Raw genomic sequence first — 17,300 nt, 5'->3', positions numbered from 1 at the left:
TAATCCCCCAATCCAGTCCTTTACTGCTGAGTGTCTGGATGGCCTGGATTTGATAGCAACCATTAGCTGCCAGGGAACTCTTGTGGGAACAGAATTACTGTAGAGGTTGCTGGTATGACAATAGAAAAGCATTAGAAATAATTTTTATTTTATTTTAGACCTGACATTGATCTCCTAGAGCTAAAACATAAGACAAAACAAACAATGTTTGCAAGTCTCAAGTCCTATAGGTTGAGTCTAAAATTCAACTCCCCATCTCTGCTGACTGCTCAGTTCATACCATGATATCTGAGTAATTTGGGTGTTGAGGTTCCCAATATATTAAATTTCTTAGTATTGAACCTAAATGTGTGTGTTTTTTTAACCCTTGTGCTATCTTAGAAGATCCCACCCTTACTTTGACGTGTTCTCCCTACCATGACAAAGGTGGATAAAGGTGGAAAGATTTCATGTAATCCATGGACACCAGTGAAGATCACAAATCATTGAAGAAAAAAGGTTCAGCGCACTGTCTAGTGGGTCTATATGACCCAACTCCCAATGTTAAAATGCCTAGGATAGCACAAGGGTTAAAAACCATTTCTGAATAACCTCTCTTAAAGTGGATTCACACATATAAATATGAGTAATTCTTTGCATTTGTGTCTAGATTTCCCACAATCCCCCATGTGATGATGTTCTAATAAAATTAAATTAAAGCATTAGCATCTGTTCTAACTTCTGCAGTGCAGTGGCCAGGGTGCTGGGTTTCCTCACTGAGACAGAGACACACTCATAAAATGCACGAGAAAGAGTCACATTTTCATCATGACTTGACTTTTTATTCATTACATCAATTGAGCAAAAGTTCAATTCAGCCAGTCTGACTTCTGCAACACTTTGTTGTGATTTCCATTCTTAAATCTGGCCACGATCCATTTGAACAAGCATTATTGCAGCAGTATCACAGTGCACTGTACAGGCTCCTCCTGGCAGATAAGTAAATGAAAAACGGAGAAAATGTGAGCTAACAAAAGAGGAATAACTGCCTCGATCCAATTGCTTCCCAAAACCCTCACCCTAGGCACTTGGTGTAGCTGTGGAATGGGGGCAACAAAAATAATTAAAAAAACACTACCTTTTCCACTACCTTACAACTGAAGTTGTGTTTCTGCTCTGGACTTAACATGAAAATAAACTGTGCAATGTACTTAGAAGCCTCTCCAAAGATTTAAAGTGCCCACGGGGAAGGGTTTGGTGTTCATTTGGTGATTTAGAATCCGAGGTGTGTGTTTACAATTTGTCCAAGTAGTTGTCAAGGGCTGGTATACCCTCTTTTAGGCCTTTGCGTTTCCTAATTTCAGCAACAACTTGGCAGGGTCTGGTGGCAGGATCATTGGGGTCTCCCTGGAGAATCTGCCAGTGGTCAAACACACACTGAGGGAAGGCCTGGCCTCCGGTGTTACTGCGCAGGTCAGCTGTGAACCCTGAAGGGAACAAAGGCAGATCGAAGGTTTTATTTGAATATCTTTGAGTAACAAAATCCTACTGTTTAGGCGGTTCTTGCTTGTGTATTTTGCAAACAAAGTATAAATAGAAAAATGTATTTAAAACTTATAATTCAGGCACTCTGGAAGGCCTTCAGTTTGGAATAGATTCAGATCCTGACACACACAAAAACATTGTGTGGCTGAAACAAAATCAACTCACCGAAGGATTCATTGACAGGCAGGTACGCTTTCACCACAAACATGGGAGTTCCCATAACCTGGGATTCCTCAAACACATGTCCACGTTTCCGGTTCAACACCCCATATATTCCACCCACCACCTGCTCTGGGCACTGCATGGAGAAGAAGCAGAAGATGTTTATACGGTACTTTAGACTTTAAGCTACATTTCATCACTTGCTTATCCTTCTATTCTTAAAGTGAATTTCTTTTCAATAATTATTTGCACTTTTTTTTAATTACAAGAATGTGTTTAAATATAATGTGAATGAAGGAAGAAATTTTCTGTTTTACTACACAAAGAAATTAGTAGAAAGTAAAAAATATATTAAAAAAAAAACTGACGTGTAAATGATAATGAAAAGTCTGATATAAAATGTTTCATTCAGATAGTTACGGTGGCCCTGAAGTCCAAATCACATCAACAAATCAATCAACACAAAAACAAATTAAAGGTCACAACGGCAATTAACCCTTGTGCTATCTTAAATGACCCCACCCTTATATTGACGTGTTCTCCCTACCATAACAAAGGTGGATAAAGGTGGAAAGATTTCATGGACACCAGTGAAGATCACAAATCATTGATCACAAATCATTGAAGAAAAAAGGTTTAGAACACTGTCTAGTGGGTCTAGATGACCCAACTCCCAATGTTAAAGTGCCTAGGATAGCACAAGGGTTATAAAGCAACATTACATTTTAGGAAACAAAATAAAATTTATTTTATTCAAAATAAAATTCAATTGTACAAAACAGAAACCTCAGGGATGTCAACATGAAGAAGAGATTCTCTACTACCGGGACGGACAGGCAATGTACCACTGCAAACATTTGGTGATTGCTCAATCCAATCTTTACTGCAGTTCAGACTGAAAACCATTCTACTTTCCCTCTTCTTGAAAACTCAAATGTCATCATTTATCTAGGGATGTACCATAAAATCCACCTTTTCCGGTTTCTTATTTTGTTTTGTTTTTATTAACATTTAATTTAGATTTCTGGAAATTGCTTTATTGTTTTTGAAAAGTCTTTCTTTTACGTTTGATATGATTTCTAAAATGTAATTACTTGTTTTGCTTGTTTAATTTTCGTTGTGATCTTTAATATGTTTTTGTGTTGAATAATTTGTTGATGTGATTTACACTTCAGAGCCTCCGTAGAAAGTGTAAATTAATACGTTTTCCAGCATTTCCTGTGAAGTGCCTTTAAAATATGAACTTTAAAATATTTCAGCTTTGAGGGTTTTTTTCTCTAAAGCAACTGCCCACACTTACCTGAATCTCCACAAGGTAGATGGGCTCCATTAGCCGAGGCTGAGCTGTGAGCTGGCAGGCGTACAGAACCCTACGGGCGGTGGGAATAATCTGTCCTCCTCCGCGGTGAATGGCATCTGCGTGCAGGGTCACGTCATGGATGTCGAAGCGGACCGCACGCATGTTTTCCTCACAAAGTGCGCCCTTCAGGTTGGAGGCAGATATAAAAGTAAGCAAAGAGTTAGCGAACACCTTTTTTTATGTACACTTCAACAACTGAATCTTAAGAAAGTTTGTTTCAAGAAAATTTGTCTTGCTTTCTGTCGTACAAGGAAAAAAATCTTGTCAAGAAAGTTGTGCAAAACCAAAATAATCAAAATAAAATTATCTTAGTTTGAGAAATTCAGTGACCAGAATTTTTTATTTTAAACAAATATCCTGGATGGACTATTTTTTTACCCATTGGCAGATTTCTTTTGCTTATTTAAGGAAAATCTGCCAGTAGTGTAAAACTATTTAGGGGGTCTGTTTTTGCAGTGTAACAGCAGGTAAATGAATTCACCTCTTTAGATGCCCACTGGAATCCTGCCACAACGCTGTCCTTGATTTCATTTAGGTACTGAACCCCCTTTGTCACATCTATCAGCAGGTTGGGACCGCTTCCGTCTGGACCGAAGCACCAGATCTTTCTGGCCTCTGTGACCTCCCACTCGTACTTATCGGCAAGGTAGCGCGCACGAGCCTTGAGCTCCTGCCGAGCGCTGACGTCCCCCTTTTCGATGTCTTCAGCCAAACCATCTGGGAACGGACGCGCCTTCATGAAGAGACGGTTGTGCTTGTTGGGAGACTTGGACAGACACATCTGGTCTGATTCCTCTGACACGGTTTCTCTATAAGACACCACTGGGTCGGATTTCTGGAGAGACAAAAACAAATGCAGTTCTAATGAAGAAATGTGGGAAGAATTAACAAAAGGTTTAAAAAGTCCCAAAAAAATGCTTGGAAATCATCTTTATTTGGATCAGAAATATGGCTTATGTGCCCAATTAATTTTCCAGATGTAAAATTAGAAAAATAATGAAATCCTTTTTTATTTGTTTGTGTTTTCTTTTAAGCAAAATGACTAATAATTATACTTTAGATAATTCTGTTCAAAGAATTTCAAAGAATAGTCTTGGATTTGGGATCTACCTTCAGAGGAATGCAGGCGTGGTCCTCCTCCAGGTCTTTAAGGCAGATCTCCAGGTGCAGCTCTCCTGCTCCAGCGATGATATGCTCCCCTGACTCCTCGATGATGCACTGCACCATGGGATCTGACTTAGCCAGACGCTTCAAACCCTCCACCAGCTTGGGCAGGTCAGCAGGATTTTTGGCCTCCACAGCCACTCTGACCACAGGACTCACACTGAACTTCATCACCCTCATGTTATGAGCCTGCAGAGAGTTACCATTTAAGTTGATAGGAATTAGGTAGTCACTCAAACACTTGTAAGGTTATAAAAAAAACAACTATTTTACTTGATCAAAGGTGGTAATGGTGCCTGTTTTCACAAGAAACTGGTCTACTCCAACTAGACCCACTATGTTACCACATGGGACATCTTCTATAGGTTCCACATACCGACCCATCATCAGAATGGTTCTAAATGGACACACACGTTGAAAAAATGTAATTATAAACAAGCAAAAAACTCATCAAGCAGTTTCTTTGTTGTCTGTGTAGCCAACCTCTGTATAGGTTTGATGTAAAGGTCTTCCTTTTTGCCAGGGGTGAAGTTCGGCCCCATGATGCGCACCTTCTGCCCCGTAGACACACAGCCAGAAAACACTCGCCCGAAGGCGTAGAAACGACCCTTGTCGGTTGTTGGGACCATCTTGGAAATATACATCATCAATGGAGCCTTGGGATCGCAGTTTTTAATACCTGAGAAGAAAGTTCAGATGCTCCGAATTACTGTTTTCTGAAAATGTTGTCACAAATTCCAAGTGAGCTTCACGCACCCATGGCAGCTTCGTCATCTCCTGGCCCCTCGTAGAGGAGCTCACAGCGGTATTTCTGTGCAGTGACCGGGGACGGCAGGTGGATGGTGATCATCTGAAGCAGGGCTTCTCCAGCAGGTAGCCAGCGCCGCATCACTGCCTTCAGCAGGGGCTTCCCCTCCTTTTCCTTGTCCTCCGAGTCCAGCTTAACGTCCAACTTATCAATAAGTTTAGCCGTTTCTTCCTTTCTGAAATTCATGATGGCATCAAACACCTGTGATAAAAGAAGAAAGATGATGGATGCTAAATGAGCCCTATAATGAACCTAAAAAAGCACCTTTCTGTGCTTTTTTGGGCCTTTGATAAAAATTAATTTCAGTGAAATTAAATATTCCAATTCTAGATTTGTTCAAAAAACAGTTGCCAAAGCAATTTAAATGTCTCAATTCACAAAAACACAGTTAAAATAATAAAAAAACACACAAATCCAAAGGGCTTTTTTTGTTACAGGTCTTATTTTTATTTATTTTTGCTTTTTATTGTCACCTTAAAGATGGGATCCAAAACCAGCTGGCTAAACGTTCGAGGAAACTTCTGTCCATCAGGACCTGTTGCAGTCTTACTGAATTTCCCAGCGCTTGGATCAAAGTATCTGCAACGAGCAACAAAATTACAACTATTTTAATTTTTAAAATTCAAATTTTGTAGATTTTTAAGTTTGTTAATGTTATAAATATGTGATATAGAACTGCTTTCAGTTAGAGAAATGTTACACTATGAAGAATTCTCACTGAACAGTTTAACAATATAACTATTGTTGTTCCTATTGTTGTCTAAAACACTTTTAATGCAGGAGATAGCTAACAAAATGAAAGCTGAGCCTGCCATAGCTACGAATTCAAAGTACTTACAACTTTTAGTAATATAGTGTCAAAAAGTTGTAAAAGACTTTAAAAGACATTATTTAATTGTGTTTTTCTGATGATGGAGGACATATATAAAGAAAATTAGGCTTAAAAATGCATATTTGTGTATTTCTTTATACAAATAATTGTCATGCGGGAGCAGCCGAACAAGATCTGAACAAGATCTAATTTGTAGAAAATGCACTGGCTGGGCCACGAGCTCCCTGCTCTGCTCCATTCTGATGCATTTACTAGTCTTGCACTGATACACAGTGACAACAGCCACTGCGTGTCAGTGCAACTTATACTCTACTATACTACTATATAGTGCGACTTATATTTGATTTTTTGTTCTTTGTCATCCTTTTTCTTTTTTTGCTGCAGTGACTATTACTCTAAAGCGACTTTTAGTTTAAAAAAATAAGTTATTCCTAGAAAAAGTTTTTTTTTGTTGAATTTCTGTAAACAGCATAATCATATTTAAAAGAGCACTGGGAATGCTTTCAAAATATATCAAAAGATGATCAGAGTGGGTCTATAAACATCAGTTAAAACTATTTTTTTGGGTGAAACTTGAGTTTAAATGCCTCTTAAGGGAAGTGCATGTACCTTTTTACATATTTGCACCCACCTGTCTCCCCACAGCTTCTTCATCATGTCCTCCACTTTCTTACACCTCTCTGCTGGTCCCAGCTGGGCCACTCCTTTTGCAGTGAACTTTGCCACATACATTTCAGCAAACTGCTTTAAGGTGAAAGCCCACCCGTGGAGTCCGGAACCAAAGCCCACTGTTCCAATGACGGGATCGATCTGAGGAACACAAGTAAAACATGGGATCAAGTGAACTGGAGCCTTTTTTATCTGCTTCAGAACACCTGTGGTACTTTACCATGATGCTTCCCATGGGTCCGCTCTCATCTTCTCCGTAGGTTGAGATGATGACATTGACATTCTCTACGATGCGCTGAAAAGTCTGGTAAAGCTCATCAGGTTCCAGCTGCAGCTCAAGCAGGGCCCGGTCCATTTTGTTCATCATCAGAACCGGTTTGATGCGCTCAGCGATGGCCTGCCGCAGGACGGTCTCGGTCTGCACACACACACCTGCATGACGAAAACAACAGGTGAGCCTCTGTGCAGACAAGCGTGTGAGACTGTTTGAATTGATGGAATTACCTGAGACACAGTCCACCACCACCAGGGCGCCGTCGGTTACCCTGAGAGCAGCTGTGACCTCCGAGGAGAAATCCACGTGGCCCGGAGAGTCAATCAGGTTGATGAGAAAGCCGTTTCCGTCTTTACTCTGCTTGATGAACGCCAGGTCATTATCTCCAAGCTCATAATACATAGAGATGGCCCTGAATAACATAAAAACAGAATAGTAGAACGTTCTGCTCTCATTTTGTATTTGTTCCATTTTGATGCATCTATTTACACCTTCTAACTTGGATACTAATGAATCAGAACAAATGTTGGTGAAAAAAGAAAAATCATCCAGTAAATCAAATAAAAAGTGGGTCTTTGGATAACAACACTGCATTTGCATTTTTTTAATTGATAGGTTTATTAATTGAGTAATAAATAAATAGAAATACACATTTTATTGTATTGTTTTTGCTTCAGAATTGTTAACACACCTGAATGACTCTCAGTCTTCGGACATTGAACAACAATGCTTTTTTTATTCTTAGGTTATTTTTAAACTTTTCATTTACTTGTTTCAGTAGGCCATGTTCTGTACTCAGTCTATGTGCGTTGCAGTAATATTTCTGGTAATTGTGTCTCTGCTCTGAGGTTCTAACGGCAAAGGAAGTTCCAACCAGAAAAATAAAGTAATTATGATTTGAAAACATTTTTTAAATCCATGATTTGGGGCTCTTGAGACATTCACAATGGACAAAAATTTTTTTGTTTTTCATTACAGCTATGTACATTTTTAAAAAATCTCCCTAAATATTTATAGTAAGCAGAATGCATGATGGTTAGTTCAAGCTTGTGGGTGGAATTTTCTCTCGTTGTGTTTACATCACACACACACACGCAAACTTTTTCTTTTATCTTTTTTTTTTACCTCCTGTTTTTGTGTGTTATTATTGGTAGTTGTCTTTGTTTGTCAGATCTGTTTTTCCAGTGTATTTTCATTTGTTTGTTGTTGTTTTTCTTTCTGTTGTCTCACTTAAATAAAAATTAATAAAAAATAAAAAGTAATTTTTTTTTAAAAATCTGATATTATAATGTACAACTTACTCCCCCTTTTATTTAATTAAACTGAAAAATAGACTTGTTTTACTTTTATTGACTTCTTGCTCTCTTAACCCTTGTGCTATCCTATGGGGTCAAGATGACCATTGACGTGTTCTCCCTACCATGACAAAGGTGGATAAAGGTGGAGAGGATTTTATGTAATCCATGAAAACCAGTGAAGATCACAAATCATTGAAGAAAAAAGTTCAGCGCACTGTCTTGTGGGGTCTAGATGACCCCACTCCAAATGTCAAAGTGCCTAGGATGGCACAAGGGTTAAAGTCTTTGTATATATAAGCCAGATTTGCTTGAATTTTATGCACTAAGTTGGTTAATAAAGCATCAACCTTAAATGTTAAAAGACCTAACGAGTCCATGTTCTCCCTGTGCATACGAAGGTTTTCTCTGGCTTCCTCCCACAGTTCAAAAACATACTTCATGGGTTGATAGATTACTTGACATTGTCCCAAGGTGGGACTGTGAGCTGGCGACCTGTCTGGGCTGTGCCCCGCCCTTCGCCCAACGGCAGCAATGTTCGATTCTTTCAGCCCAGTGACCCAAAAAAGAATATAGCGGGTTAAGAAAATGACTGAATGGATGGACTAAAGAGCTACAGTGTTATAACACATGTACATTTGTACGTGAGTTTTGTTTATGAGTTTGGTCTTACAATTATTGCTGTTTTCTTTATTTTTTAACCGCTTAAGCAAAGATTTAACCCCTAATAAGATATTTTTGGTGTGGCGTTTAAAGAATGATTGCTTTGTAATGATTGTGAAGTACAGCAGTCTGTTGGACTTAAAATGGGTTCAACACAGAGCTGCGTGCGCACCATCAGCTCTGGGACACGTACGTTGATTTAATGGTGATGCAGCGCTCCTGCTCATCCTTGCGCGTGTCTGTGAAGCGGGTCTCCCCGGCCCGGGCTGAAGCGATAATCCCAGCCTTGGAAACCAGGGAGTCCGTCAAGGTGGACTTCCCATGATCCACGTGGGCAATCACTGACATGTTTCTGATGTTGGACTTCTTGTCCATGATGGCACGGATCTGGTCCACCGTGAAGTTCACCTGTTGGGAGTGAGGGCAGCATGTGGGTTTCCCACTATACAACCAGCAGCAGAGCCTTGTTTAATTCATCGTTTGTGTCTATTTATGTCCATCAGCACAGCCAGTCCAAGCAAAGTTATAAAAAGAATTTGAAACTGAAGCCTGCAGGGAGGAGGGAAGGCATGGTGTGAGGACTTCTGATTCCAGCAACGGATCAGGAATGACTGAGTCACCATGTACTCACATGATGGACCATGTGGTGTCTAAAATCACATTAAACCAATTCTTTGATGTTTATATTTGTGACAAACTTGATTTTTATTTTTACTTTCTATGAATTCATGTAAAGCCCTATTATATAATCCCAAAATCTGATCCAGATCCCTGTTGGTGACGTATTGCAGTTGGCCTGCATATATACTTGTATATTTCATTGTCTCTTAAATGACAGTGACGCAATCTCCTGTAATCTGGTGTTAATCTATACTTTGGGGATCCCGAGCTTTATTTTATTGTCTGTCTGGTATCTCTGTGCGCTGTCATTGTCCCGGCGCATTTGCGGCGTTTCTGCAGCCCCGCAGATAGAGGCTTTGCGATCAACGTCACAGGGAGGCAGCCAGGCTGAGCAGGGCCACAGCCTTGCCGTATCCTAACGGACCACAAACCCGAGCCCCTCTCTGCTCACATAACACCGCCCGCGCGCCGGCATCCATTTTCACGCGCGCACCTGACGGGCTCCATCCAGGGACAGCATGTTGCTCTGAGTCTGACACATAACTAACTGCGCCAGAAGGCTTTCAGCGGTGCGCGGCACACTTACATACGCACAACACTGACAAATGTTATCTCCGCAGGTTACAGACTCACCATGTTGCTGGCGGGACGATGGTCTTTTTGGTGTTACGGGTTATTGCTGTAAACACTGCCTCTGAGGACAGGCAGTCCCGGTGGTGACAGGAGAGGGGCTGCTGCTGCTGCGACCGCCGTGTGTAGGTGCAGTGGCGGAGTCCGACAGCAGGGGGCGCTGAGGACACTCAACAGCCCGGCGCGTGTCGGGTTTCTGAGCATGCGTGGCTTTGCTGCAGGACACGCTGTGATGCAATGGGGTATCCAAGAAAACACATAATATTATTTATCAGAAATGTTTTCAGTATAGCGACACCTTCAGGTGACTCCCGTTACAATTAGTTTTTTTTTAACATAAGTACATATTTCAGAAATTAAATCCTATTGCGTGTAATTTGTACAGTGGTACAGGCCTTTCAAAGTTGTACAACAATTATGAGAGACTAACTAAAAAAAATAAACAAACTACAGAAAACTTAGCTAACTTTTTAACTATTTTTTCCCCTTATATTTGAGTCTCATTTATCTTTCATATGTCTCTTCTTGACTTTTGTTGCCATAATCCTCCAATTTCCACTAGTAACTCAACAAATTTCATGTCTGGTGGGAAATGACAAAAACATTGTTTTTTTTATACTCTGCTTGTTAATAAAGAAAAAAAAAATACTTACTGGCCACTTTAATAAGTTCTAATCAACAAATCACATGTCACCAAATCAATCCATTTAGGCGTGTTGACATTGTCAAGATCTGCTCAAGCAGAGCATCATCCAGTGAGAGACAGTTCGGTGCGTGGAAATGCCTTGTTGATGCCAGAGGTCAGAGGAGAATGGCCTGACTGCTTCCAGCTGATACCAGTAAGACAAAGGAGATGGTGATTGACTTCTGGAGGAGAACATCACAATGCGCACCGGTGAGCATCCAGGGCTCGGACATTGAGGTAGTGGACTGTTTTAAGTACCTTGGTGTTCACCTCAACAAGAAACTGGACTGGACTCACAACACGCTGCCCTGTAAGAAGGGCCAAAGTCGCCTCCTCCTTCTGAGGAGACTGAGGTCCTTTGGAGTGAGCGGGCCTCTCTTAAGGACTTTTCATGACTCTGTGGTAGCCTCTGCTATCCACGACGCCGTGGCCTGTTGGGGAGCAGGCAGAACAAACCGGGACAGAAAGTGACTCAACAAGCTGGTCAGGAGGGCCAGTTCTGTCCTGGGCTGTCCACTGGACTTTGTGGAGGAAGTGGGTGAAAGGAGGATGTTGGCCAAGCTAACATCCAGCATGGACAATACCTCTCACCCACTACATCAGACAGTGGAGGCCCTGAGCAGCTCTTTCAGTGGCAGACTGTTACACCCTCCATGTAGGAAGGAACTGTGCACAATGCCACAGTTTAAATATGCATGTACAAACCGGTTATCATGCATCCACAGCCCATCCGAATATTCTCTCTTTTACTTAATTTAATTTAATTTTACGTATAACACATGTTATGTCGTAATAGTGTATATAGGTGTAGATTCTTCTTGTTGTTAAATGTTATTACTTTTGCATTTTTGCACATTTTAAATACCCTTTCATTCTTTTTGCACATTGCTGTTGTTGTTCTTTTTTCTCTATTTGCACTGAACTGCTGTAACAATTGAATTTCCACCACGTGGGATCAATGAAGAATATCTTATCTTATCTTATCTTATCTTATCTTATCTTATCTTATCTTATCTTATCTTATCTTATCTTATCTTATCTTATCTTATCTTATCTTATCTTATCTTATCTTATCTTATCTTATCATTAACTCAAACACCCACTGGTTACAACCGAGGTCTGCAGACCTCTGACCTCTGAACGCAAAACACGTCCAACCTTGAGGCAGATGGGGTACAGCAGCAAAAGAACACACCAGGTGCCACTCCTGTCAGCATAGAACAGGAAACTGAGGCTTCGATTGACACAGGCTCACCAAAACTGGACAATAGAAGACTGGAAAAATGCTGATTACTGCTGCCACGTTCAGATGGTTGGGTCAGAATTTTGCATCAACAACATGAAAGCATGGATCCATCCTGCCTTGCATTATCAGTTCAGGCTGCTGATGGTGGTTTAATGGTGTGAGGGATATTTTCTTGGCACACTTTTGTTCCCTTTGTACCAACTGAGCATGTTTACAATGTCACAATGTACCTGAGTATTGTTGTTGACCATGTCCATCTCTTTTGTCCACAGTGTACCATCTTCTAAGTGCTACTTCCAACAGGATGAGTCGCCATGTCACAAGGCTGGATCCATCTCAGAGTTGTTTCATGAACACGACGAGTTCACGTTACCTAAAAGGCCTCAGAGCTATCCAGTTCTACAGTTTTGTGCCAGATAACAGCTCAGACGAGGAAGATGTACATGAATATAGTCGTCTACAAATTGATGTGTCAGAATGAAGTGGAGCAGGAAACTTGTGGTCTGCCGATTTTAACACGTAAGTTATAGCTACAAGCTTTTTCCAACAGCATTTTTTCATCTTCTCCTAATTCATAATGCTTAGAAAAAATAAATACTCTGAAATGCAATTTTAAGTTTAAGTTTCTTCAAAGATATTTCCTCCAACATGAGAAAAATGCCACAGGAAAATGTAAAAAGCAAAAACATGATTTTCACCAGAGTAGATCTTTAGGGAAGACGGCATTTCATGCATAGTCGCACCACTTTGGAGGCTTTACACCTTAAAGTGGTCGGAAAGAACAGATTAACTGACGACCAGATGAACACCGATTAGACTCCCAATCTATAGCAGATACAGTAAGTTATAGCCTGATACTGCAGTGTGCAGAAGCTTCAGGGTGTTGTTGCAGTCATCCAACAGCTGAGGGCAGAGCTAAACAAAACATCTGAGACAGCCAGAATCCCTCATTTGAAAACTGCACAGACTAAGCGAAAATAATGTAATCCCTGCATTTCTATAAAAGAAACGATGTGGGAAGAGTAAAGACACAGAAATCCTATTTTAAAACTGCCCAACAAGTCTATAGGTTGATATTTTGAACTATTTTGGGGGCTAACAGTTTGACATTTGGTTTAAATTGAGCTGAAGATTTAACTGCATTAATTGTGTTTCACAGATTTTTTAAAGATGGATTATGCTGCAAAAAGTTTAAAATTACTATTCAAATGTCTATCCTTTATCTACAAAGACTGCAGTGAATTCAAATGTAAAGCATAACTGCTTTTTTGCAAATCGTTTCTGAAGGGAGAAATGAGAATGCAGATGAAAGAACTTGTTTTCAATGATTTCACCCCTTCTTTGTTGGTGCTGTTTACAAAAGTTTAATCTGCAAAAAACAGCAACTTCAGATCAAACCCAGGTTATCCCACATCTCCTTGATGCACCCGAGGACTCTGTCAGAGGTTTTCTGTGCAGTCATTAAGAATTTTGCATCTTTCTGAACAACATCTAGTCACCCCAGATGTGTCATTTGAATTTCTACGTGTCTCTCCAGACTCCCATGGTTCTTTCATCGCGATCTACTGCCCCCATGGAGAAGCATCTCGGATCACAGGGACAGACTCCATGACCCTTTTGGAGCAAGCCAAGCCCAGAAAAACAAAATAGCTGTGAGGGGACCCATTTCAACCACTTTGCGGCACTTCCTCCTACAATGTACAAAACTAGAGGGAGAAGCATTTTTGGGCTATCCCGCCTGTCCCTTATTTTTAGTTTGCAGTAAGGAACAAACTATTTTATGTTTATGAGTCCCAGTCAAACATCTTTTGATCTACCATAAAAGTGTTCCCAGTGGTCTTTTAATCATGATTATTCCGTTTTTTGTGTCGTCATCTTGGACCTAGCTCTGCAGAGCAGCAGTAGTTCATCAGATATTCGCCTCTGTGGCCAGGACTGTTTGAGTGGAGTAAACCTGCCCTGACTTCCCATCATCCCTTTGTTTACACTCTCTCCAACTATCTTTCAGCCCCTCACTACCCCAACCCAACATTAGTGGTGCAACAAAAGTGGAGAGCAATATCGGAGCGATCCAGCTGTACAGCTTTGAGCCAGATGCCAGCTCAGACGAGGAAAATGGAAACATACATGTATCTATTATTGTCTGCAAGCAGATGAATCAGAAAGGAGCAGCTTGTGGATTGCCAATTGTAACACCTACATCACAGCTACAAGCTTTTTGCAATGACATTTTTTCATTTGCTCCTGATTCACAATGACTTGAACAAAGAAATATTCAGAAATGCAATTTAATCTTAATTTTCTTCATATATGTCCTCCATCATGAGAACACCAAAAACAAGATTATCACTGGAGTAGGTCTTAAAGCTGTCAACATGACATGTATATGGCTACTTATACTTTCAAAATCATTAAAGTTACTATTTTATTTTTCAACAAATTAAAGTTTGACTAGATTTAAACATACATCTTTAAAGTCAGAAAAAAATGAAAAGTCTTTTAAATGTGATGATATCACAATGATTATATGTGCTGAGCTAATGGCGCCAAGATGTGCTTAACATGTAAGATCCTATCTAGGTGTACTTTGAATTTCTCTAATCTCCAGTTAGAACAACAATAAAGATAGCAAAGCTTCTCTTCCATGCAATTATTAGTGCACAGATAATAGCCTCCCTGTTAAAGATGGTTTGAACTTAATGCAACAATTGTTTTTGGTTTGTGTCAAAACTGAAGTTCCAGTGAAAGCTTTATATACTGCTTACACTGTATTCATTATTTCTTTCATTAAAAAATAATGAATAGGAAAGAAAAGAAATCTATAAAACTATGAGTCCCTTGGTTGGAGAAACATTCTTCTGAATGACCTTAGACCTTTTCTGACTTTATAAATAATGCCATTTGAAGATGAGAAATCACAGAATTGCAGTTTTATTCAGTAAAAATCTCAGTGTGTGATATAAAATTAATGCATTTCTCCACCAAGAACTCAAACCTTACACACATTTCATTAGGGAGCTGATTTTTTTTCACTTTTTTCTGTATTTTAAATTTTAATTAGATTTAAATTTAGTGTTTATCTGATCTTATCACATAATGCTTCCAGGTTTTTTAAAGAAGAACCGTTTTACTCCAAAAAGGACTCTAACCTTCATCTCTGAGCTACACACTTATTGGATTTTTATATTTTTAATGCTTCTGAACAAACCAAAAACTTTCCAGAACTCAAACAGGAAGTTAGAATATTATATATTTATGTTAAATAATATGATGAAAATATTTTTTGACAGCCTTATAGAGGTAAAAATGCAAAAAGTGAGAAAAAAAGTTCAATTATTTTATTTCATTTATCATTTTTTTAAAGAATAAAAAAGTGTGAATTATTCAATGAAAATCTTTCTGGGTGTTAGATGCAGAATAAGGTGCGTAATGGCACTGCCTTTGGGATAGTCCCTCCCAGCTGTGATAATGGTTAGATACATATTTGAACATGATCGTGTTCTTCTGGAACTCTTTACTTAGAATACTCATTATGCAACATCCTTGGCTTTACAGTGTGTACAGAGCCTGACACAGATACACCTTAGTATGGCAGTAAAGATAAGAAACAGTGAGGCCTGGATCAGCGGGATTTCCAAACAAGATATCCAACTGGAAAACACTTCGATTGAATTTTATTTATATAGCCCAAATTCACAACACCAGTCGTCTCAGTGGACTTCGTAAGTCTTGTAAGGTAAACATACAATCAAAAAGGATCATGAATGCAAAGGATTCAATAGGATAATACTAGAACTTTAACTAAACAGACTAAAGGGCATCCCTGCCCCTTGGACCCCCCTTCATGGTAAGGAAAAACTCCTAAAAACAACAGACATATGTATTTTTTGTACATTTATTAAAAGTTATCTCAGTCTTATTGAAATATTAGTGTGACACACAGATAAATCTGTTGTCTTTTATCAAATCAGTTTTTGAGAAAAGCTTCTGCCGATGCGTCTACTCATGGTTAATGATGATTGCTAAGTGATCCTTTACAGCCATGAAGCCACCTGATCCCTTGTTGCTCTGGCATCAAGCTCCTTTGAATGTCTTTCCACCTCATTTGCCACAGATTTACTGGAGAAAGTTAATAGCTGTCAGCTCTTAAGGAGTTCAGCTTTTCCTAGCAAAGGTTAGTTTTTAAGCAGTAGTCTGTTCTGTTTTGTGAGAACAAGTACCGGTACTCCTTTTTTGGTGGGCAACTAACACTTTATTTGATGCTATATCAACAGGAGAAAGGAGCAGGATGACACACAGAGTAAATGGAGACAGACCAAGTTTCAGACCAGCATGAACTGCAATGAGGACAATCATGCTCAGCATGTAATGCACCTGCACAAACTGTTGAGCCAGGCTCTGTTCAGGACAGACACGTTTGATTGGTAATCATGTATCTGAGTTGTACTGCAGCGTGTAACAGCTTCCCAAAGGCTCATTTTAATACTTTTCCGTCTCTGGGATCCAATTTTATTGCCAGGCCACAGCAAACCCCGTCTTCTGCTTTGGTTGGGAGGAACAGCAGGTATTTTTCATTTGTGTTACACTTTCAGGATTACAGTTCTGAATTTTTTAGACCATTTTCCTTCATCCTGCCAACCAATTATTTCAGTTTTACAAAACGGTCTCAAGTTTCCGCACCAAGATGGGCCTAAAATTTCACAGCTCCAAGACTGGTTCAGCTCAACCTGTTGTTTCTCTGGAAGAAACTGTGACAAATGCAGATGTGTGACTGTACCAGAGTCTCTGAGTTTGTGTTCTGTCCCCAAATGATAACAAACTCCAGTGGAGTCGCACTCAAGGCTTCTACTTAAAGAAAAAAAAACGTTCCTTGTTTTACATCAATACAGGCAATGCAGGCCAAATAAATATTTGCGGTCAAATAAAAGTTTAAAGTGAAATTTTGTCCCCTTGAAACAAAAGAACATCCCTGATTGTCTTTTCCAGACTAGTTTTGTCTCTTTTAGTTTCAAAAATATGAATTTAAACGAAATTCTGATGCCCTGCTGCTTTTTTGTCCAACCAACAATAACAAGCAGAGTAATGAGTTTGACTCTCCATACTGTGCCCTTGAGGGCTGTGAAAGATTGCAATAAATGAAGCCTGTCTGACAAAAATGAATGTGAAAGCACGTAAGCAAGTAACTACAGTCTGTCACACTGACATCAAAGGTCAGTCTAAACTACCTCTGACTAACTTTGACTAATTAATCCATCTGTGAGCTCTCTGTCTGGGCCAATTGGCTCTCCCAGCTGTCAGCTTAACTCAGGATTGGACAGTGATAAGCTGGGTTTGGGAATGCTGCAGCATGATATGACATTTAAACTT

The 17,300-nt window shown here is 39.7% G+C and overlaps 1 protein-coding gene across 1 annotated transcript; it reads right to left on the bottom strand.

Annotated features, from left to right (window-relative positions):
- Positions 1-799: 799 nt before the first annotated feature.
- Positions 800-10,241, bottom strand: eef2b (eukaryotic translation elongation factor 2b). Its single transcript, XM_004079183.4, has 14 exons — positions 10,006-10,241; positions 8,945-9,159; positions 7,024-7,205; positions 6,740-6,951; positions 6,482-6,660; positions 5,492-5,597; positions 4,967-5,219; positions 4,694-4,889; positions 4,484-4,607; positions 4,157-4,399; positions 3,528-3,881; positions 2,987-3,169; positions 1,690-1,822; positions 800-1,466 (listed from the first exon to the last, which is right to left on the bottom strand). Exons 1-14 carry the CDS (start codon positions 10,006-10,008, stop codon positions 1,273-1,275), a joined length of 2,577 nt encoding a protein of 858 aa, XP_004079231.1. The 5' UTR covers positions 10,009-10,241; the 3' UTR covers positions 800-1,272.
- Between the last annotated feature and the right edge of the window lie 7,059 nt (positions 10,242-17,300).

Source organism: Oryzias latipes, chromosome 17, assembly GCF_053564925.1.
Source record: "Oryzias latipes strain Hd-rR chromosome 17, Olatipes_Hd-rR_3.1".
In the NCBI taxonomy this organism is placed as follows: domain Eukaryota; kingdom Metazoa; phylum Chordata; class Actinopteri; order Beloniformes; family Adrianichthyidae; genus Oryzias; species Oryzias latipes.
The sequence above is the reverse complement of the archived record's forward strand: the minus strand, read 5'-3'. Positions and strand labels throughout refer to the sequence as shown.

Coding starts and splice junctions, on each gene's coding strand:
- eef2b (XM_004079183.4), bottom strand. Junction 5,598..6,481: donor AAGAAGCTGTGGGGAGACAG/GTGGGTGCAAAT, acceptor TGCTCGTTGCAG/ATACTTTGATCCAAGCGCTG. Junction 4,890..4,966: donor AGATGACGAAGCTGCCATGG/GTGCGTGAAGCT, acceptor CTTTCTTCTCAG/GTATTAAAAACTGCGATCCC.